Source organism: Dryobates pubescens, chromosome 11, assembly GCF_014839835.1.
Source record: "Dryobates pubescens isolate bDryPub1 chromosome 11, bDryPub1.pri, whole genome shotgun sequence".
Taxonomy (NCBI): Eukaryota; Metazoa; Chordata; class Aves; order Piciformes; family Picidae; genus Dryobates; species Dryobates pubescens.
In genome coordinates, this window is record NC_071622.1 from 1,312,656 (window position 1) to 1,334,779 (window position 22,124).

Genomic DNA, 22,124 nt, shown 5'->3' on the forward strand with positions numbered 1-22,124 from the left:
AGACAAAGTGGAACAGAGAAGGTTTCAGCTCACCATGAGGAGAAACTTCTTTGGTGTGAGGGTGCCAGAGCCCTGGAGCAGGCTGCCCAGGGGGGCTGTGGAGTCTCCTCTGGAGCCTTTCCAACCCCACCTGGCTGCATTCCTGTGCAGCCTGCCCTGGGTGATGCTGCTCTGGCAGGGGGTAGCACTGGGTGATCCTCTAATGTTCTGGGGTTCTGTGATGTTCTTGTTGCCTTTTCCCCCTGAAACCCTTTCCTGCTGCTGTTTGCAGTGTGTGGTGAGGCAGAAGATGTCAGGTTGGGTTACCTTGCAGTGCTGTGTTTTGTGGCCATGTCACTTCTCCTCTTTGCTGTGAGGGTTCCCTCTCCTGTGCCCAGGACCACGCTCTCTTCACAGTGTCTTCTCCACTGCCCTCACACCTTTGGATACCTCCAGGGCTCTTTAGGATCACACTGTCACAGGGCATTAGAGGTTGGAAGGGACCTCCAGAGATCACCCAGTCCAACCCCCCTGCCAAAGATGTCTTCCTGCATCTTGTGGACACAGTTTCTGCTGTACCTTCCAGAGGGCTACTTAGCCAATGACCTATAAAATCAACCTGAGGTGAGCAGGTGCCAAATTCCTCTGCTCTTGACCTGGATAGATAGCAAATCCTCTGTGTGCCTGAAGGGAGGTTGGAGCCAGGTGGGGGTTGGTCTCTTCTGCCAGGCAAGCAGCACCAGAACAGGAGGACACAGTCTCAAGCTGTGCCAGGGGAGGTTTAGGCTGGAGGTGAGGAGAAAGTTCTTCCCAGAGAGAGAGCTTGCCCATTGGGATGTGCTGCCCAGGGAGGTGCTGGAGTCCCCATCCCTGGAGGTGTTTAGGAAGAGCCTGGCTGAGGCACTTGGTGCCATGGTTGAGTTGATCAGATGGTGTTGGGTGAGAGCTTGGACTGGATGATCTCAAAGGCTCTTTTCCAGCCTGGTTTGTTCTATTCTGTTCTATTTCTCCCAGGCCTGCATGAAAATGAGCAGTGCTGTGCCCTGCTTGCTGCAGGGGGTGCCCTGCAAGCACACAGCAGCCCTCTGGCCCCTCTCTGTGCCACTGCCTCCTGCTTGGACATCCCCTGGAGGTGTGGATTCTGTCACCTTCATTGGGCTGTGTGGCTCTTACAGCATTTCTGACACAGTGCCTGCAAGGGGAGGGGGGGAACAGATGTTCTCTCCAAGCTTCTTAGCCAGCCTGAAGCCTTTGTGAGGTACACTTTTAATACAGAAGATGCCTCCATGAGATTAAAAGAGTACAGAATGCAGAATGGTTTAATGTCATGGAGGTATTGTAGGGTCTCAGCTTTCACAGACCTAGGGCTGGGGGGCAGGAGGGAGGGGACAGGCTCTGCTCACTTGCACCCTGGGATAGGACAAGGGGCAGTGGATGGAAACTCCAGCACAGGAGGTTCCAGCTCAGCATGAGGAGGAACTTCTGCCCTGAGAGGGTCCCAGAGCCCTGGAGCAGGCTGCCCAGAGAGGTTGTGGAGTCTCCTGCTCTGGAGCCTTCCCAGCCCCATCTGGATGTGTTCTGTGTGAGCTGTGCTGGGTTCTGTGCTCCTGCTCTGGCAGGGAGGGTTGGACTGGATGCTCTCTGGAGGTCCCTTCCAAGCCCTGGCATCCTGTGAGCCTTTATGCCCCTTCCATGGTCTGAGGTCTCCCCTAAGCCTCCTCTCCCCAGGGAGGAGGTGCAGCAATTTGTGAGTGGCTTGCAGAGCTTTGCCCTGGCTGCTGCTGCCATGGAGAGCTGTGGAACAAGTGGCATAGGAATGATTTCCTCTTCTCTTTTTTTTCCCCTTACCTCCAGTTACAACCCAGAAACATTGTTGAGCTCTGCCAGCATCTAATGAGCCCCAGAGGGCTGCCTTGTTGCTGATGCACTGAGCGTTTCAGGCTGCTGCTCATTCATGCTTTATTAATTGTCTGAATCTCCTAATTGCTGATTTGGTTACAGTGTTACCAGCTTGGGTTCCTCACTGCTCTTCTGCCTGGCTGCTCTCAGCTGCCTCCTCTGCTGCTCTGGCTCAGGCTCTTTGTGCCAGGGTGGGGAGAGAGCTCCTTGGGGAGCAGCAGAGGAGCACCACCAGCATCAGGCCTGTGTTTCACAGCCTGGGGTGTAAGCTCAGCCTTGCTCAGCCTTCCTGAAGCACTGCCTGGCTGCATTCCTGCACTGCCCCTCTCCTCATCTCCTGCCCTAGGCGGGGATTTGGGGTCCAGTTCTGGGCCCTTCAAGTCAAGAAAGAGGTTGAGGTGCTGGAAGGTGTCCAGGGAAGGGCAACAGAGCTGGGGAGGGGTCTGGAGCACAGCCCTGGGAGGAGAGGCTGAGGGAGCTGGGGCTGCTTAGCCTGGAGAAGAAGAGGCTCAGGGGAGACCTTCTTGCTCTCTCCAGCTCCCTGAAGGGAGGTTGGAGCCAGGTGGGGGTTGGGCTCTTCTCCCAGGCAAGCAGCACCAGAACAAGAGGACACAGTCTCAAGCTGTGCCAGGGGAAGTTTAGGTTTAATAGCAAGAAGTTCTTCCCAGACAGAGAGATTGCCCTTGGAATGTGCTGCCCAGGGGGGTGGTGGGGTCAGCATCCCTGGAGGTGTTTAAGAGCAGCCTGGGTGAGGCACTCAGTGCCAGGGTCTGGTTGATCAGTTAGGGTTGGATTGGTGATCTTGGAGGTCTCTTCCAAGCTGGCTGATTCTGTGCTTGAGTGAGCCCTGCCAGTGGCACCTGCTGGGGGGTTAGAGGCTGGCTGTAGCCATGCTGGGAGCCTGAGCTCTGCTTGCTCCAGCCTGGCACCTCCAGCCCCAGAGCCCAATGGGCATCACAGCTTGCCTGGGCTGTGCCCTGGGGAGGGCACAGAGCTGTGTTGCCCCCACTGCTGTTTCCTCAGTCATCCCCATCTCCCACCCCCCACTTCAGGCAGGTGAGAATGGCTTTGAGGGACTGGATTTTCAGGGCTTTCATCATTTGAACCCAGGGCAGGTTGGGTTTGTGAGTCTGTGACTGTGTGATCCTATGGCTCTGTGCCCTTCTGTGCTGCCAGCCCTGCCTGCAGTCCCCTCTGTGTGAGCAGGGATGATCTCAGCTGCCCTGAGGCAGGAGCTGGCTTAGAAAAGGAGAGGAAAACAAAAACATTTGGGAAAGGAAGCTGATCTTGAACACAGCAACTTTGTTTTCTGCTGCTGTGGAGGAAGGTGCCCGGCTGGCACCCAGGCTCAGCTCAGCACCCAGGCTCAGCTCTCCCGGGGTCCCCAGGGCATGGGGTCTTGCCAGTGCCAGGAAGAGGCAGGACTTTAATTGGGGATTGCTGTATAGGGGCATGCCAGAACTGCTGCAGCTGGCACTGCTTTTCTTGCCAGGCTCATTCTAGCACATGGGCTGCAGGCTGCCCCAACCAGAGGCCACTTCTGAGCTCTGGTAGCTCCTTGCCTGCTGCCAAGGGTGACCTCAAGGAGCTCCATTGCCAGGCAGCTTGTGCAGCCCCTGCCACTGCCTTGCATGGGCTGAAGCTGTGTGCCTCTCATTGAAAGCACCACAAATGCCACTCAGATGTGGGGGTTCCTAGGGGTCTGCTTCTGCTCAGCCCAGCCACAGGTGGTAAATGCTAAACCCCTGCCACTCAGCCCTGCTCTTCCTCTCTCCAGGCCTGTGAAAAGCAGTGTGAAAGCCACTGCCCTGCAGATGTGTGCAGAGCCTGCTGCTTGTTTTGCTCAGCTGGTGGGAGCAGCTCAGGGCCTGGCTGCCTTTGCAACCAGCCTGCCCAGTGTCCCGTTGGCAGCCAGGCACCACTGAGCTCCCACGCCCCGGGCTTGGTCACTGCAGCTGGCAGCATGGGAAGGCAGGGGGGAGCTTGCCACCTCCCACACAAGGCCAGTCTGTGCTGTTGGCACTTCCTTGGCTTCCTGAGAGGGGTTTGGAGATGTTTCCAAGGTTGGGGGCTAGCCTCTGGCACAGTCTCCTCAGTGCCTGGCTGGGAAGCGCTGCTTTAGCTCGGACTTTATAGGGAGTCAGGGAGGGATAGGACTGGGGGGCATGGAGCAGAACTAGAAATGGGGAGATGGAGATTGGCTGTGAGGAAGAAGTTGTTCCCCAGGAGGGTGGTGAGAGCCTGGCACAGGTTGCCCAGGGAGGTGGTGGCAGCCTCCTGCCTGGAGGTGTTTGCAGCCAGGCTGGAGGTGGCTGTGAGCAACCTGCTGTGGTGTGAGGTGTCCCTGGCCATGGCAGGGGGGCTGGGACTGGCTGAGCCTTGAGGTCCCTTCCAGCCCTGACAATTCCATGATTCTGTGTGCCCAAGCTGGGGGAGGGATTACATGGTTGTGCTGGGGAGGGGTCCCCAGCATTCTCTTACCAGCTGCACAGGGAGCTGCTGTTGGCTTGGATGATCTGCTGGGTGGAGCTGAGGGCTGCTGCTGGGAAGCTGCTCTTGCTTTGCTGGCTGCATCCCTTGTGTGTGCACTGTGCTGCTGCAGCACAGAGTCACAGCAACATTCAGGGTGGAACAGAGCCTCAGCATCACCAAGCCCAGCCCAGAGCCCTGCTCTGCAAGGCTCACCCCTAAGCCATAGCCCCAAGCACCACAGCCAAACCACCTTCAAACACCTCCAGGCTTGGGCACTCCACCACCTCCCTGGGCAGCACATTCCAGTCCCTGACCACTCTTGCCATCACAAAATTCTTCCTCCTGTCCAGTCTGAACCTCCCCAGTGGCAGCTTGAGGCCATTCCCTCTGTTCTGTCACTGATTCCCTGTGAGCAGAGACCAGCAGCAGCCTCTCCACAAGGTCCTTGCAGGGAGCTGTAGACAGCAATGAGGTCTCCCTCAGCCTCCTCTGTTCCACACTAACCATCCCCAGCTCCTTCAGTCTCTCCTCATCAGATTTATCCTCCAGGCCCTTCCCAGCTTCCTTGCCCTGCTCTGCCCTGGCTCCAGCACCTCCACATCTCTCTGGGATTGAGCTGCCCAAACCTGGACACCACACTCCAGGTGTGGCCTCCCCAGAGCTGTGTCCAGGGGTCCCTTGTGTGTGCCCTGTGCTGCTGCATCCTCTGCTCAGCACTGGGCTTCCGCAGCCTGCGGAGCAGCTGCAAGCTGCGCTGGGAGGCAGAGGGGCAGTGCTGTGCCTCAGGCCTCCTTTGCCTCCCTGGTTTTAAGGTATTTCTTTATTTTGAACAGAACAGCAACAGCAACCCCACAGCTCACCCTGAGCCTGGGACAGGGAGGTGTGGCTCCCTGGGGGGTTCTTGTTAAGGGAGGTAAATCATGCTGTAAATGGGAGCCTGGGGAGGTGCGAAGAAGCTGCTGCCTAGAGGAGCTTTCTCCTTCCCCCCCCTTGGGTGATATTGATTTAATTTTTGTGGTTCTGGTTCATCTGAGATTTCCTGGGAGGATGTCTTGGCTCTGTGTCCCAGCTTGGCAGCTCAGCTCAGCTCCTGCAGCTTGGAGCTGCAGCGAGGGGAGGCCGGAGGCAGAGCTCCGCTGCCTGGCTGGGGACGGCGAGCAGAGCGCAGGGGGGATGTGCTGTGGGGTGCTCCAGGGTTGCTGCAAGGCTGTTGTGTGTGGTCAGTGGCTGTGCTGGGCTGCAGGGATGCTTTCAGAGCAGCAGCCTCAGCTGGGCTCCGTGTCCTCCCCACGCTGGGTGTCTTTAGAGCCGCTCCATTCGTCGCCGGCAGCTACCCACGCCTGCCCGAATCAGACCTGGAGCTGGGTGGGAGGATGGGCACTGCCCTTGTTGGGCACCCCAGCAGCAGGGCTGCTTTCACAGCAGCAGGGCCCTCTCCCAGCCACATTCCCCCGTGTGGCCAAATGCAGGCTCTGAGGAGGCAGGGGAGAGCATTCAAAAGCATCGTGAGGGCCAAGAGCATCCTCTGTGCCCAGCCCTCCACAGACCCAGGCAGACTGGGAGCTGGGCACAGAGGAGCCCCAGGAGGCTCAGCAGGGGACAGGGCAGAGTCCTGCAGCTGGGAAGGAAGAACAAACTGCACAGCACAGCTTAGGAGGGGATCTGCTGGAGAGCAGCCCTGGGGAGAGGGACCTGGCAGTGCTGGTGGGGAACAAGTTCTGCATGGGACAGCAATGTGCCCTGGGGGCCAAGGAGGCCAATGGGATCCTGGGGGGCATTCAGAGTGTGGCCAGCAGAGCCAGGGAGGTTCTCCTCCCCCTCTGCTCTGCCCTGCTGAGACCTCACCTGGAACATTGCATCCAGCTCTGGGCTCCCCAGCTCAGGAGGGACAGGGATCTGCTGGGGAGGGTCCAAGGGAGGGCTGCCAGGATGCTGCAGGGACTGAGCTCTGCCTGGGGAGGAGAGGCTGAGAGCCCTGGGGCTGTTTAGACTGGAGATGAGAAGACTGAGAGGGATCTGATCAATGTCTATCAATAGCTGAGGGCTGGGGGTCAGGAGGGAGGGGACAGGCTCTGCTCACTGTGCCCTGGGATAGGACAAGGGGCAGTGGATGGAAACTCCAGCACAGGAGGTTCCTGGAGGTGTTTGCAGCCAGGCTGGAGGTGGCTGTGAGCAACCTGCTGGGTGTGAGGTGTCCCTGGCCATGGCAGGGGGTTGGCACTGGGTGATCCTTGAGGTCCCTTCCAGCCCTGGCAGTTCTGTGGCCCTCCTGCCCAGGCCTCTGCTGCTGTGCCAAGGCTGTACTGAAATCCTTCCCTTTTCCTCTCCAGTCTCTTTTCTTTCTGTTGATGTATTGTTACTGGTTGTGTCCTCTCATTTGCTCAGGCTCCTTTGCATGGTCAGCAGCCCCTGCAGACCCCCATCTGGGAAGCCCCCCTCTGTGTCCTTTCCCTGCCTGCAGAAGTGCTCCTGGGCTTGTGCTCCACGTCCCTGTGCCCTCCAGCTCACCCTGCATGCTGGCTTGCAGCTACCTTTGCCACATCCTCTGTGTGTGCTTCCAGTCCCAGTGCCCAGCACCTCTGCCCTGGCAGGCTCTGTGCCCTGCCTGCCTCCCCTCTGGGGGCTCTTTCCCAGCCCAAGGCATTGGTGGGTCCCAGGAGGTGCTGGGCACATTGTGGCCTTGTGCTCACTGTGCTGCCTGTGTGCTGCAGCTCTGGAAGTCACTCTCCTCCTCCCATTAACAGTGTGCCAGGAGGAAATGAAGGGGAGAAGAGAAGCTCCTGGCTGCAGGCTGCTGCTAGCAGTCCCACTGGACCCTGGCACCGAGCTCCAGGTGGTGTTTACCCCACACAGGGCTAGCAGGCAGCAGGTTCTGCCTCTGTCTCTCTTGCTCCCTGTTTCCTGTGCCTGGGGTGGCTTGGCACCAGGGCCAGGAAAGGGCCACAGCCCTCTCCAGTTCCCTTTCCCACACAGCTTGTGGGCAGCTGTGAGTCACCCAAGGGCACCAGGGTTGGTGCCACTTCCTTCTGTGCTCAGTCCCCTGCACACTGCTGCTGCTTGCTGCTCCTCCTCCTTACTGCTGGCAGGATCACAGAATCATTGAGGCTGGCAGAGACCTCTGAGAGCATCAAGCCCAGCCTATGACCTAACACCACCTGAACCACTGCCACCAAGGGCCACATCCAAGCCCACGTCCACTGATGGTGACTCCACCACCTCCCTGGGCAGTCCCTGCAAGGTTTCTTTGGCTTCCCTCCTGCAGGTTCTGCCTGGCCTCCTGTCCCTGGCTGAGGTTTCCTTCCATGCCCTCTATTTGCAGCAGCAGAAGTGCTGGGGGATGTGGCTGCCCTCCCCAGCCATTAATTCTGGGAGCCTGTGCTGACTGAACTCAGGCTGGGCTGGCATTTCATAAGAAGTTAATTCTTCCTCAAGAGAACAGTGCCCAAAGCACTGGGGAAAGCCTCCCACCTCTGCCTGCCTTCGTTAGCCTGAGCTGACCCTGGGTTAAAGTCTAACTGTGAAGGTGTTTTATGAGCTGCTGTGCCAGAGGGGCTGCCAGGCGAGGTGGGCACAGGCCCCCAGCAGCCTGCCCTCTGCCCTTGTGCTGCCAGCCTTGGCCCTGTGGCTTCATTCCCCTGGGGAAGGAGCTGCAGAGCAGGGGGAGAGCTCAGGTGGCTGCTGTGGCAGGGCCCTTGCCAGCCAGCCCTCTGTGGTGCCAGGGTGGCTCTGTGTGATCCAGCTCTGCTCAGGGGTCCCTGGCACAGCAGGTTTCCCTCCAGAGAGCACAGCCAGCCTGGGCTCTCTGCTGGCTCCTTCCCCTGCTGCCTGAGCTGTGGCTCTGGGGGAAGTGCTGTTTCCCTCTCAGCTGAGCTCCCAGAGCCACTGCCCTCTCACCAGGACAGGTCTGCAAACCTCTCTCGCCCCTCTTTGTGGCAGAGGGTGGAAGGGGGACAGGGCCACCTCAATGCCTGGAGATTTGTTCTGTGTCTGCATTCTGCACCAGCTGACAGCATTCCTGGTTCCTGCCCCTGCTGGTGGCAGACTGCCAGTGGAAGAGGCTTCAGTCTGTTCCTGGTGCAGGTTAGATGGGCTGGAATGAAATGATCACAGCTCACAGGGTGTCAGGGGGTGGAAGGGACCTCCAGACACCATCCAGTCCAACCCCCTGCCAGAGCAGAACCCAGCACAGGGCACACAGAACACATCCAGATGGGGCTGGGAAGGCTCCAGGGAAGGAGACTCCACAACCTCTCTGGGCAGCCTGCTCCAGGGCTCTGGGACCCTCCCAGGGCAGAAGTTCCTCCTCATGCTGAGCTGGAACCTCCTGTGCTGGAGTTTCCATCCACTGCCCCTTGTCCTGTCCCAGGGTGCAAGTGAGCAGAGCCTGTCCCCTCCCTGCTGACCCCCAGCCCTCAGCTATTGATAGCCATTGATCAGATCCCTCTCAGCCTTCTCCTCTCCAGACTGAACAGCCCCAGGGCTCTCAGCCTCTCCTCCCCAGGCAGTGCTGCAGTCCCTTCAGCATCCTGGCAGCCTCCCTTGGACTCTCCCCAGCAGATCCCTGTCCCTCCTGAGCTGGGGAGCCCAGAGCTGGATGCAGTACTGCAGGTGAGGTCTCATTGCCCACCAAAACAAACAGCCCCCATCCTCCATCAGACAACACCCCTTTGGTCAGAGCATGGGGGCCCTGCCCTTGCCCTCAGCTGAGTGGCAGTCTGCATTTTGCACATCTGCCTTCCATGCAGAGCTGCCTGTTCCCATCATGGCTTGAGGTGGGGAGCAGTGCCAGCTGCTGCAGGCAGCGCTGCCCAGCCCCTTCCCACTGCCAGGGCATTCAGGTTGCCCTTGCTGGAGAGGAGAGCAACATATGCTGCTTAATGGGGAGCGAGTGGCACCCTGTCAGCTTGGAGCAGAGCTGTGTTGTGAATCCCAGGGTGGCAGAGGGGAGGTGTGAACAGCATGGAGAAGCTCCTGAGAAATGTGTTATCCATCCCTGCCACTCTGCTTCCACCCAGCAGAGCTGTAAGGAAGCTTGACACCACCCCCTGTGTGCCAGGCTGGGCAAGAGCTGGAGAGCTGGGGGCTTGCTGGGCTCCTTGAGAACAAGAGGAAGCAGCCTCGAGCTGGCACTGGGCAGGCTCAGGCTGGACAGCAGCAAGAATCTGTCTCCCATCCAGAGTGGTCAGGGACTGGAATGTGCTGCCCAGGGAGGTGGTGGAGTGCCCAAGCCTGGAGGTGTTTGAAGGTGGTTTGGCTGTGGTGCTTGGGGCTGTGGGTTAGGGGTGAGCCTTGCAGAGCAGGGCTCTGGGCTGGGCTTGGTGATGCTGAGGCTCTGTTCCAGCCTGACTGTTGCTGTGACTCTGTCATCATCCCTCCCCAGCATTCAAAAGCTTCTGAAATAAACTGAACCTGAATGAAAATTCCCTCACCTGGGGCTGCTCAGTGTGGAGAGGAGAAGGCTGAGAGGGATCTGATCAGTGGCTATCAATAGCTGAGGGCTGGGGGTCAGGAGGGAGGGGACAGGCTCTGCTCACTTGCTCCCTGGGATAGGACAAGGGGCAGTGGATGGAAACTCCAGCACAGGAGGTTCCACCTCAACGCAGCTCCTGGAGTCCTCTTCCCCACTCCTTTGTTGTTAACTTGTGCTCAGAGCTTCATTAAGGTCCCAGGGGGCAGGGAGTTCATTAGTGCTTCATTGGGCAGAGCTGTGCTTTGATGCATGGGAAATGCATCCCAGAGAGAGTCTGGGCTCCTCGGAGTGACTGTGCTAACGAGCTCTGGCTCAGAGTGCCCGGGGCTGGAAGGGACCCCCAGAGCTCACCCAGCCCAACCCCTGCCAGGGCAGCTCACACAGGAACACAGCCAGGGGGGCTGGGTATCTCCAGAGAGGAGACTCCACAACCCCCCTGGGCAGCCTGCTGCAGTGGTTGGGGCAAGGCTGGGCAGCAGCTCTCAGCCCAGGGGCAGGGCTGGTGAAGCAGCTTGGTTCTCCTGGCACTGGGGTAAAGGCCTGGATTTAAGCAGGGGCTTAGCAAATCTGCTCAGCCCTTTGGAGCATTTGACTTCTTGGCTCCCCTTGGTTCCTGCTGGAGTTTTGCCATCAGCTGTCAGCACAAGGGGGCTTTGGCTGCAGTGTGGCAGTGGCAGAACAGCTTTCCCCATGGCACCTCCCTCTGCCAGGCTCAGGGCAAGCCCAGGCAGGAGCCTCCTCTGCAGCCTGGGATTGCAGAAGCCTCTCTGAGGAGCTCTGCCTTGGGCTTGTCCCTGAAATGCAATCCAGGGGTGGGAAGCATCTTTGCTGAAATGTCCTGGCCTTGAGAGCAGCCCTGAGGAGAAGGACCTGGGGGTGCTGGGGGAGGAGAAGCTCAGCAGGAGCCAGCAGTCAGCACTGGCAGCCCAGAGAGCCCAGCAGAGCCTGGGCTGCAGCAAGAGAAGTGTGGCCAGCAGGGCCAGGGAGGGGATTCTGCCCCTCTGCTCCACTCTGCTGAGACCACAGCTGGAGCTCTGGGGCCAGTTCTGGAGCCTCTGTGCCAGGAAGGGTCTGGAGGGGCTGGAAGGTGTCCAGAGAAGGGCCAGGAGGAGGAGCAGAGGGCTGGAGCTGCTCTGCTGTGAGGACAGACTGAGGGAGTTGGGGTTGTGCAGGCTGGAGAGGAGAAGGCTCCCAGGAGACCTCATTGTGGCCTTGCAGGATCTGCAGGGGGCTCCAAGAAAGCTGGGGAGGGACTTTGGAGGGTGCCAGGGAGGGATAGGACTGGGGGGGATGGAGCAGAACTAGAAGTGGGGAGATTGAGATTGGCTGTGAGGAAGAATTTGTTCCCCAGGAGGGTGGTGAGAGCCTGGCACAGGCTGCCCAGGGAGGTGGTGGCAGCCTCCTGCCTGGAGGTGTTTGCAGCCAGGCTGGAGGTGGCTGTGAGCAACCTGCTGTGGTGTGAGGTGTCCCTGGCCATGGCAGGGGGCTGGAGCTGGCTGAGCCTTGAGGTCCCTTCCAGCCCTGACAGCTCTGTGATTCTGTCTGCAGTGCTGCCCTGGGGCTGCTGCTCCCCCAGAAGACAAGGCTAAAAATAGTCTCTGTCACCCCGAGGTGCTGTTCAGGGTGGCTGTCTCCCCCAGGCCCACCTTAATTAGCACTTGGGATGGCCCAGAGTAGAACCCCCCAGGGCTGCAGCCTCTCGGGAATGCACTTTGCTGCTTGTGAGCAGCGATCGTTAGGAGCAATCCATCAGCCTGCAGCTCCCCGGGGAGCGGTGCCGTGCTCTGGGTGCTGTGCAGAGCATCCAGCTCAGCTCCCAGCTCCTGCAAAAGCCATGCCTGGAGCTTCACAAGCTGCTGGCTTCATTACTCCAAGGCTGCAGCTCACTTTTCCCTGGGCTGAGCCAAGGCATTTCTGCCCCTGTGCTCCCAGCACTGGTCTGGTTCTCAGCAAGGCACAGAGCATCACAGAGTGCCAGGGGCTGGAAGGGACCTCCAGAGCTCATCCAGTCCAAGCCCTGCCAGAGCAGGAGCACCCAGGGCAGCTCACAGGAACACATGCAGGCAGGTCTTGAGTATCTCCCCAGAGGGAGCCTCCACAGCCCCCCTGGGCAGCCTGCTCCAGGCCTCTGCCACCCTCACAGGGAAATAATTCTTCCTCCTGTTTCCATGGCACTTCCTCTGCCTCAGCTTCCACCACTGCCCCTGGTGCTGGCATTGGGCACCCCCCAGCAGAGCCTGGCTCCAGCCCCTGGGCACTGCCCCTGCACAGCTTTAGCACCAGCAATGAGAAGAGGCTCTTGGAGGCAGTTTCATCTCTGCCTGTAACCAGCATGGAAGGGGAGTAGGAGAGATGGGACCTGGACCCCCAGGCTGGCTGCCTCTTTGGTGAGGGACTTTGTGATCACCCTTCTCCAGGAGCAGATGGGCAGAGTCCCAGGGCAGGAGATTGAACCTGCTGTGGTGTGAGGTGTCCCTGGCCATGGCAGGGGCTTGGAGCTGGCTGAGCCTTGAGGTCCCTTCCAGCCCTGACTATTGTATGGTTCTCTCTGCAGAGGGAGCACAGGGCAGGCATCCTGGTGCAGAGCTTTGCCTCCAGCCCCTGCCAGCCCTCGGTGTGACATTTCCATCACTGCATGATGCATTAACTTTGGCAGCCAGAGCCAGCAGGCAGGAAAAGCTGCTGGCCCTGCCCTGGGTTCAAATGATGAAAGCCCTGGAAATCCAATTCCTCAAAGCCATTCTCACCTGGCTGAAGTGGGGGGTGGGAGATGGGGATGACTCAGGAAACAGCAGTGGGGGCAACACAGCTCAGGCAAGCTGTGATGCCCACTGGGCTCTGGGGCTGGAGCCAAGGTGCCAGGCTGGAGCAAGCAGAGCTCAGGCTCCCAGCATGGCTACAGCCAGCCTCTAACCCCCCAGCAGGTGCCACTGGCAGGGCTCACTCAAGCACAGAATCAGCCAGGTTGGAAGAGACCTCCAAGATCACCAATCCAACCCTAACTGATCAACCAGACCCTGGCACTGAGTGCCTCACCCAGGCTGCTCTTAAACACCTCCAGGGATGCTGACCCCACCCCCTCCCTGGCAGCACATTCCAAAGGGCAATCTCTCTGTCTGGGAAGAACTTCTTACTAAGATTAAACCTAAACCTCCCCTGGCACAGCTTGAGACTGTGTCCTCTTGTTCTGCTGCTGGGTGCCTGGGAGAAGAGACCAACCCCAACCTGGCTCCAACCTCCCTTCAGGGAGTTGGAGAGAGCAAGAGCCTCCTCTTGCTCCTCCCTGAGCCTCCTCTTCTGCAGGCTAAGCAACCCCAGCTCCCTCAGCCTCTCCTCCCAGGGCTGTGCTCCAGACCCCTCCCCAGCTGTGTTGCCCTTCCCTGGACACCTTCCAGCAGCTCAACCTCTTTCCTAACCTGAGGGGCCCAGAAAGTGTTCCCTGTCCCTCTCACCCCTTCCCATCCCTCTCACCCCTTCCCATCAGAGCCTCTTCAGCCCTCCCTGGGGCTCTCCTGGCCCAGCAGGGCTAATCCAGGCTCTCTTCCATGCCCTGCAGTATGAGTTCAAGGCCAAGAACATCAAGAAGAAGAAGGTGAACCTCATCGTGTCGGTGGACGGTGTGAAAGTCCTTCTGAAGAAGAAGAAGAAGGTAGGCAGCTCTGCTCCCTGCAGCCATGGGGCCTTGGCAGCAGCAGCCCTCCCCTCCCAGCACAGGGATCTGCACCATCCTTGCATTTCTGGGCAGCCTGTGGGCTGGGGGGGTGGGAAGGGTGGGCTGGGGGGGTGGGAAGGGTGGGCTGGGCTCAGCCCCAGCTGAGCCACGTCCCCCCCGGGGGCGCTGAGCCAGCCCTGCTGCACACAGGGAGGGGCTCAGGGGGCCCTGTGGGAGGTGATGTGGAACACTGCCGGTCCCCAGGACTTGTCCCTCAGGAGGGAGCAGCAGCAGAGCCATGATGAGAGCTTCCCAGGTCCTTCTGGGCTGACTCTGCCCTGTCCTTGATCTCAAGGGCAGCATCTGACGTACTCAGCTTCAGCTTCTCTCCTTGCAGAAAAAAGAATGGGCCTGGGATGAGAACAAAATGCTGGTCATGCACGACCCCATCTACAGGTGAGCCTGCTGGGGGGCCCTGGGCTGGCCCCCTGCCCCTCTGCTGGGGGCTGCAGAATGGCCACCACCCCCTGGAGGGCAGCTCCCCTCGCTTGCTTTGCTCTCCAGAAGTCCTTCCCTGAGCACAGTGGCAAAAGCTATGAGCAGGGAGCTCTGTGTCCCAGGGAAGTGAGTGGGGAGCCTGGAACAGCCTCTCTTGCTCTGAGCAAGCAAGGCAAAGAAGTGAGGTTTGTCCATGGAGAGCTGCTGGGCTGCCAGCTTGGTCCTGGGGGGGTGGATGAGCAGAGAGAGCCTTGTGCTGCCTTCCCAAGCTGCTGCTGAGTCAGCAGGCTAATTTTCCCAGCCCAGGCAGAGCCTCTGCCAAGAGAATTTCTGCTGGGCTTTAGCAGGGATGTGCTGCAGAGGCTGGGCACCTGCCAGCACCCCAGGACGTGCCCTGGGAAGCACTGGCTGTGGCCTGGCCTGTGCCCTGTGGGTGACCTCCTAGAGCCAGAGAGTTGTCAGGGCTGGAAGGGAGCTCAAGGCTCAGCCAGTTCCAACCCCCTGCCATGGGCAGGGACACCTCACACCACAGCAGGTTGCTCACAGCCACCTCCAGCCTGGCTGCAAACACCTCCAGGCAGGAGGCTGCCACCACCTCCCTGGGCAACCTGTGCCAGGCTCTCACCACCCTCCTGGGGAACAACTTCTTCCTCACAGCCAATCTCAATCTCCCCATTTCTAGTTTTGCTCCATCCCCCCCAGTCCTATCCCTCCCTGACACCCTCAGAAGTCCCTCCCCAGCTTTCTTGCAGCCCCCTGCAGATCCTGCAAGGCCACAATGAGGTCTCCTGGGAGCCTTCTCCTCTCCAGCCTGCACAACCCCAACTCCCTCAGTCTGTGCTCACAGCAGAGCAGCTCCAGCCCTCTGCTCATCCTCGCGGCCCTGCTCTGGACACCTTCCAGCACCTCCAGATCCTTCCTGGCACAGAGGCTCCAGACCTGGCCCCAGAGCTGCAGCTGTGGTCTCAGCAGAGTGGAGCAGAGGGGCAGAATCCCCTCCCTGGCCCTGCTGGCCACACTTCTCTTGCTGCAGCCCAGGCTGTGATTTGCTCTCTGGGCTTTTCTCTCCTGGCAGGATATTCTATGTGTCTCATGACTCCCAGGACCTAAAGATCTTCAGCTACATTGCCAGGGATGGCTCCAGCAACATCTTCAGGTGCAATGTCTTCAAATCCAAGAAGAAGGTAAAGGTGCTGGGATGCACCCCCTGCCATGGCAGGGTCTCAGTGGGATACCTGGGGCAGCACCCTGTGGTGCTGCTCTGCAGCTGGCAGCCTGGAACACCCTGGTGATGCGAGCCCTGGGGCCCAGTGCCTGTGGCAGCACACAGAGACCCCCAAGAGCTGCAGCAGGCTGGGGACATCAGCTGGCAGGGGCAGCCCAGCTGAGGTTATCTCTCCTCTCCCTCCCCTCCCCTCTCCCTCCCCTCCCCTCTCCTCTCCCTCCCCTCTCCTCTCCCTCCCCTCTCCCCTCCCTCCCCTCTCCTCTCCCTGCCCTCTCCTCTCCCTCCCCTCTCCCCTCCCTGCCCTCTCCCCTCCCTGCCCTCTCCCCTCCCTGCCCCCTCCCCTCCCTGCCCTCTCCCCCCGCAGAGCCAGGCCATGCGGATCGTGCGGACGGTGGGGCAGGCCTTCGAGGTGTGCCATAAGCTGAGCCTGCAGCACACCCAGCAGAACGCGGACGGGCAGGAGGATGCAGACAGCGAGAGGAACGGGGACGACCTGGACGTGCCAGGTACTCCGGGGGGGCGCAGGCTGGGGCGGCCCGGGGGGCTCGGCAGGTTCGGTCTAGGAAGTCTGTCTCTTCCCGACCCAGCTCCTTCCTGTCTGCCGCCTGCGGGGAATGGATTTGCACGGCAATCCGGCCCGCGGAGCCCGCGGCTCAAGCTGGGATCTTGCCCAGCGAGGAGCCTTCACTAGGTGTTAGCCATCAGCCTCACAAGCGTCCCCCTTGCTGCGAGCCCATTAGCAGCGCCCGGGGCTCTGCTGGAGCCTCCGCGCTCGGCTGCACAAACACTGCCGGGCGGCTTGCTCCGAGCGCAGCCTTTGCCCCGCTGAGGCGCCGCTGGGGCTGGGGCCAGCTCTCTGCCAGGCACCCAGCTCACAGTCCACCACCAGCTCTGCAGTTCCCTGCCTGTACCAAGCCATGCTCGGGATCTTGCAGCCAGCTCCCAGGGCTGCAAGCAGCCTTCAGAGCTCTCCTCCTCACTCCTCAGCCCCATGGGCAAACGATGCAGGGATGCTGCTGGTCCACTCCCATCACCCCAGGCTCTGCAGGGTCCTGGGCAGCTGGCAGCAGTGTTGGAGGGGAAAAGGAAGTTTTACAAGAGGTTAGTCAAACACCATCAGTGCCCATCGGGATGCCACTTGTGGTGTGAGGGCTGCCTGCCCTGCAGGGATCTGCTGGGGAGAGTCCAAGAGAGGGCTGCCAGGATGCTGAAGGGACTGCAGCACTGCCTGGGGAGGAGAGGCTGAGAGCCCTGGGGGTTTGTAGTAGGGAGAAGACTGAGAGGGATCTGATCAATGGCTATCAATAGCTGAGGGCTGGGGGTCAGGAGGGAGGGGACAGGCTCTGCTCACTTGCTCCCTGGGATAGGACAAGGGGCAGTGGATGGAAACTCCAGCACAGGAGGTTCCAGCTCAGCATGAGGAGGAACTTCTGCCCTGGGAGGGTCCCAGAGCCCTGGAGCAGGCTGCCCAGAGAGGTTGTGGAGTCTCCTTCCCTGGAGCCTTCCCAGCCCCATCTGGATGTGTTCTGTGTGACCTGTGCTGGGTTCTCTGCTCCTGCTCTGGCAGGGGGTTGGACTGGATGACCTCGGGAGGTCCCTTCCACCCCCTGACATCCTGTGGGCTGTGATCCTCCTGCAGCCTGCCGCCTGCCGGGCGGGGAGCGGGCGGCGGCCTCGGCAGAGGAGACAGACATCGACGCCGTGGAGCTGCCGCTGCCCGGAGCCGACATCCTCGACTTCAGCCGGGGGGTGACCGACCTGGACGCCGTGGGCAAGGAGGCAAGTGCCTACTGTGATGCCAAGGTGTGCGGGTCCCTGCCCTCCACTCTTGGCTTGGGGCACAGCTCTGTGCATGCCCTGAGGGGCTGGGGCAGCAGGAGGGATTAGCACAGCCCTGTGAGGAGAGGCTGAGGGAGCTGGGGTTGCTTAGCCTGCAGAAGAGGAGGCTCAGGGGAGACCTTCTTGCTCTCTACAACTCCCTGAAGGGAGGTTGGAGCCAGGTGGGGGTTGGTCTCTTCTCCCAGGCAAGCAGCACCAGAACAAGAGGACACAGTCTCAAGCTGTGCCAGGGGAGGTTTAGGCTTGATCTTAGCAAGAAGTCCTTCCCAGACAGAGAATTGCCCTTTGGAATGGGCTGCCCAGGGAGGGGGTGGGGTCGAGGTCCCTGGAGGTGTTTAAGAGCAGCCTGGGTGAGGCACTCAGTGCCGTGGGCTGGCTGATTAGTGAGGGGTGGCTGGTTGGTTGGATTGGTGATCTTGCAGTCTCTCCCAGCCTGGCTGAGTCTGTGATTCCCAGGATCAAAGCCATCTGCCGCCGCAGGGCTGCCCTTTGGCTCGGGGCCGGGGGAGCTCCCAGCCAGCGCCGTGCTGAGGCTCATGCATGTGCAGCCACGTGGAAAGTCTCTGGGACAGAGCTGTTAGGCATTTTTTCCCCCTACCCCCCCACCACACACACCAAAAAACCCCTAAACCCCTGTATTATTTTAATGCAGTGGAAATTCCCAGGGGAAGCATCAGCCTTTGCCTGGGGAGTTTTCCACAGCAGCTCCTCAGCTGTTGTCACAACTGAAACCGATGTTTCCAGAGTTTTTCAGCAGCCCTGGCAAAGTGCTGCTGGCTTTGAAGGCAGCAGCTCCTCTCCTGGGTGTTTTGGGAGGCTGCCCTGGGCCCCAGCCCCGCTGTGTCTGGCGGCTCTGCGTAGCCAGAGGCTCAGATCTCACTCCCTCCACGCTGGTGTTTTGCAGGGCTGCCTCCACGCTGAAGACATCCTGACAGCCTCACCCAAGATGCTTCTGCCCTCATCTGCCCAGCTGCCCGAGCTGGGGACGCCCCTCTCTGCCCACCACCAAATGCAGCTTCTCCAGCAGCTCCTGCAGCAGCAGCAGCAGCAGACACAAGTGGCTGTGGCTCAGGTTGTCCTTCTGGGCTCATTCCTGGGGGCAGCAGCAGGTCTGGGGCACCCTACCAGGGCCTCGGTGCCACTGGAGTACCTCCTGCCTGGAGGCAGTGTTGAAGGCAGGCAGCTCCATGGGGTGGGCAGGCTGCCTGCAGGAGGAGGTGCTCAGGGGGTGGGTGTGGGAGAAGCTGGGGCACAGGATGGGAGGGGAGCATCCCCTGGGCTGTGTGTCAGGGTGACAGGAGTGGCCATTTGCCCTGGCTCATCACAGGAGTTGAAGTGCTTAGGTCTGCACACCACCAGATTTCTTGGTGCTTTGGTCCTTGTCTGCTTGCCAGTGCCTGGCCTCAGTGTTAGCCCTGTGGGACTGCTGCCTGGGCTGTGCACTTGGCATCTCCTTCTCCATGTAGCTCTTTCTCATTTAAGCAGCTGTGGTTGCTTTATCCAACCTGCTGCCTTAGCTTTCCTTGTTGCCTGACCCCCTGCAGAACTCTCTGCAATTGCCTGACTTTGTTCCTGGCCTGAGTGATTGACTCCAGCAGCCCCCCTGGGCTTCCCTGCAGCTTTCCTCCTCTCACATCAGACAAGTCAGTCCTGGTCCTTGTGGCTGAGCTGCAGCCCCAAGAGCCTTTGTGCCTTCTTGGGTCAGGGACTTGAGAAGCTGCTTTGCCCTCTGGCCAAGGCACTTGCAGCCCCAGGTAATCTTTTATGTGTGCCCAGGCAGAGTGCTGGGACAGGCAAATCTTGCCAGGCAAAGCCATATGGCAGGGACTGCTCACTTGTGGTTGTTCCCAGTGTACCTGTAGTGCCTTGCAGGAGCTTTTTTTCCCCCTTCCTAATTCCACATCAAAAAAAACCCAAAGGCAAACCCAAACCAATCAATGAAACAAAGAATAACACCCCCCCCACACCCCCACCCCCACCCAACCCCCCCCCAACAAACCAACAACAACAAAGCAACCACAACACAAACCACACAGTCTAAGGCCATTTCTTGGCTGGCTCCTGAGGGCTCATCCCCAACTCTCTGAAGGGCTAACACCATACTCAGGGCCCCTGCCCACCCCAGGGTGGCTCTTCTTGTAGGAGCTGTCTCTGAGCTGCTCTCTAACCCCTTCAGCACTCCCCCTGTGGAGCTTCTGTGGCTGGAGTGGGCGAATGACAAGCCAGGTCTTGCCTCAAATGCATTTCAGGTGACTGCATGCATCACATCTGCACTGCTGTCAGTGTCATCTTCCTCCCCAAAGCACTGAGTCTGCCTCTGAAGCTGTGCTGATGGGCACAGGCTTAATTCCTTCTTAGCAAGGCTGTGAGATCCACCCTGCTGACAAGATCAGTGCCATGGCGACCACCCTGTCATTATCTCAGCCTCCAATTGCTTGGCTGAGGCTGCAGCTGCCATTTATTTCCCTTGCTGAGCAGGGAGAAGCTTTTGCAAGGCACATCCAGACACCTGTGGAAGTTTTTTACTCTTCAGTTAAGGCCAGGAGTCATTCCTGGGTCTTGAGGCACAAGCCATTGCACCTCTGCAAGGCATAGTATTTAGGCTCTGCTTGCATCTTCCTCTGCAACCTGTGATGGATTCCATGGTCCTGCTCTGGCAGGGGGATTGGACTCAGTGGTCTCTGGAGGTCCCTCCCAACCCCTGACATCCTCTGATCCTGTGACCCCCCTGGCTTCCTCTTGGGCTGCCCTTTCCTCCTGCATTCATGGTATGCACCAATGGTCCCATCACTGTCATCTCCATTTGTCCACCAGAGAGGCATGGGCACCATGCACTGAGCATGCCCTGGGCTGGCACTGCCACCTGTCCCTGCTCTCCCCAGCACAGCTGGGGTGTAACCACAGGGGGCTCTTCATCAGGTCACTTGGTAGGATGCTAGTGAGCACTGGTAGAGGAGCAGGGAAAGCTGGAGTGAGGCAGCAGGATGAGCAGAGGGCTGGAGCACCTCTCCTGTGAGGACAGACTGAGGGAGTTGGGGCTGTTCAGTCTGGAGAGGAGAAGGCTCCCAGGAGACCTCATTGTGGCCTTCCAGGATCTGCAGGGGGCTCCAAGAAAGCTGGGGAGGGACTTTTGAGGGTGTCAGGGCAGGATAGGACTGGGGGGATGGAGCAAAACTAGAAGTGGGGAGATTGAGATTGGCTGTGAGGAAGAAGTTGTTGCCCAGGAGGGTGGTGAGAGCCTGGCACAGGTTGCCCAGGGAGGTGGTGGAAGCCTCCTGCCTGGAGGTGTTTGCAGCCAGGCTGGAGGTGGCTGTGAGCAACCTGCTGTGGTGTGAGGTGTCCCTGGCCATGGCAGGGGGTTGGGACTGGCTGAGCCTTGAGGTCCCTTCCAGCCCTGCCAATGCTATGACTCTCTGATCTCCCAGGCCCTCACCAGTCTCTCCTGTCACACAGGTGCACTTGCTGAAGGACCAGCTGGCTGCAGAGGCAGCAGCACGGCTGGAGGCCCAGGCTCGTGTGCACCAGCTGCTGCTCCAGAACAAGGACTTGCTGCAGCACATCTCCCTCCTGGTCAAGCAGGTGCAGGAGCTGGAGCTGAAGCTGGCAGGGAACAACACCAGTAAGCACTCCTGCCCCTTCCTTTCCCCTCACAGCTAGCTGGGCCTGTGAGGGACATCCACGTGGGTGTTCCTCTTTTTGTGCCCTTGCAGGGGGGTTGTGGAGGGGAATATTAGTGCCCTGCTGGCCTGGCTTTGTCTGTGTGCAGCAGGGTGCTTGCACGCAGCATGGGGAGGTGCATGGGGAGGGCTGTTTGAACAGGAGTCACATACCTCCATCAGCTCTATGTCTGCTTTCCCCCCTGGCTGCACACTCGAGGCCAGCTCCTTACTTTCCCCCAGAGCCCATTCCAGTGTGACCTGCTCTAGGTGCTCCTGCTTTGGCAGGGGGGTTGGACTGGATGGTCTCCCGAGGTCCCTTCCAGCCCCTGACATCCTGTGACGGTTCTGTGACCTTCCTCTTCAGTAGCTGTGGCCATCAGCTTGCCTGCAGGAGCTGGAGCGTGGGAGATGGATAACTTCTCTCCTGCAGACCCAGCAGCAGCCCACATCAGAGCAGCCCCTCTGGGAACAGCGGCAGTGGGGAGCCTGGCGCCCGAGCGGCCCCAGAGCGTGCTGCCGGGGCCGGCTGGCGGCCGTCCGTGGCACTGCCAGCCTCTCAGCCCTGCCCCTCTCTTGCAGCGGGCTCCCAGGACAGTCTGCTGGAGATCACCTTCCGCTCCAACGCCCTGCCCGTCCTCTGCGACCCGACCACCCCGCAGCCGGAGGACGCCCACCCGCCGGCGCTGGGCCCCGGCTCGGGCTTCGCCGGCGGCCTGGGCAGCCCCATAGGTAGGAACGAGTGCAGCCTGGTGAAGCTGGAGCGCTACCGCTTCCTGCCGGAGTCGGGGCCGGCCGGCGCGGAGCCGGCGCTGGGCAGCCTGGAGCTCATCAAGTTCCGCGAGTCGGGGATCGCCTCCGAGTACGAGTCCAACACGGACGAGAGCGAGGAGCGCGACTCCTGGTCCCAGGAGGAGCCCCCCCGCCTGCTCCACGTCCAGCCCAGGCAGGACCTTGGCGACAGCCTGGAGGACGAGATCGCGGTGTAGGGCTGGGGCAGGAGGCGGCAGGGGGCGGCTGGCGCCCACCGGAGCTAGGGCGGAGCCTGGCGGCCGCCCCTTGCTCTTGACGGGGACAGGACGGCCCGGAGGGAGGGGAGAGGAGGAAGCAGGACAGCCCGGAGGGAGCAGGAGGCTTCCAGCGCACGGCCGGCAGGTGTGAGGAGGTGAGGAGGGAGCCGTGCCAAGGGGGTGCACCGGGCGTGCCGTGTGCCAGGGCGCATGGGCTTCCGTGCTGAGCTGGAGGGCCCCTGCTTGGCACCGGGCGGTGAGCTGAGAGCCTCTGCTACCTCCCGGGGCCCCTTCCCCTCAGAGCTGAGCTTGGAGGTCAGGCAGAAGCAAGGGAGACCTGCTGGATTAGCCAGGGCTGCTGGTGGGGAGGCAGTTAAGCAGGTGAAAGGTTATGCTGAGGGCATGAGAGAGCTGGCACAGGGCT

At 60.2% G+C, this 22,124-nt stretch overlaps 1 protein-coding gene across 2 annotated transcripts in view; it reads left to right on the forward strand.

Moving 5' to 3' along the window:
- Positions 1-21,696, forward strand: part of NOS1AP (nitric oxide synthase 1 adaptor protein) — a 51,742-nt gene extending 30,046 nt beyond the window's left edge. Inside the window, exons 3-10 of one of the 2 annotated variants that reach the window (XM_054165283.1) lie at positions 13,377-13,469; positions 13,855-13,928; positions 15,046-15,154; positions 15,560-15,701; positions 16,835-16,974; positions 17,939-18,106; positions 20,488-20,653; positions 21,273-21,696. In XM_054165283.1, coding sequence (XP_054021258.1) covers positions 13,377-13,469; positions 13,855-13,928; positions 15,046-15,154; positions 15,560-15,701; positions 16,835-16,974; positions 17,939-18,106; positions 20,488-20,653; positions 21,273-21,679 — 1,299 coding nt within the window. In that variant the 3' untranslated portion in view covers positions 21,680-21,696. The remainder of the gene's footprint in view (positions 1-13,376; positions 13,470-13,854; positions 13,929-15,045; positions 15,155-15,559; positions 15,702-16,834; positions 16,975-17,938; positions 18,107-20,487; positions 20,654-21,272) is intronic. The other variant, XM_054165284.1, reaches the window with a different exon arrangement.
- Positions 21,697-22,124: the final 428 nt, after the last annotated feature.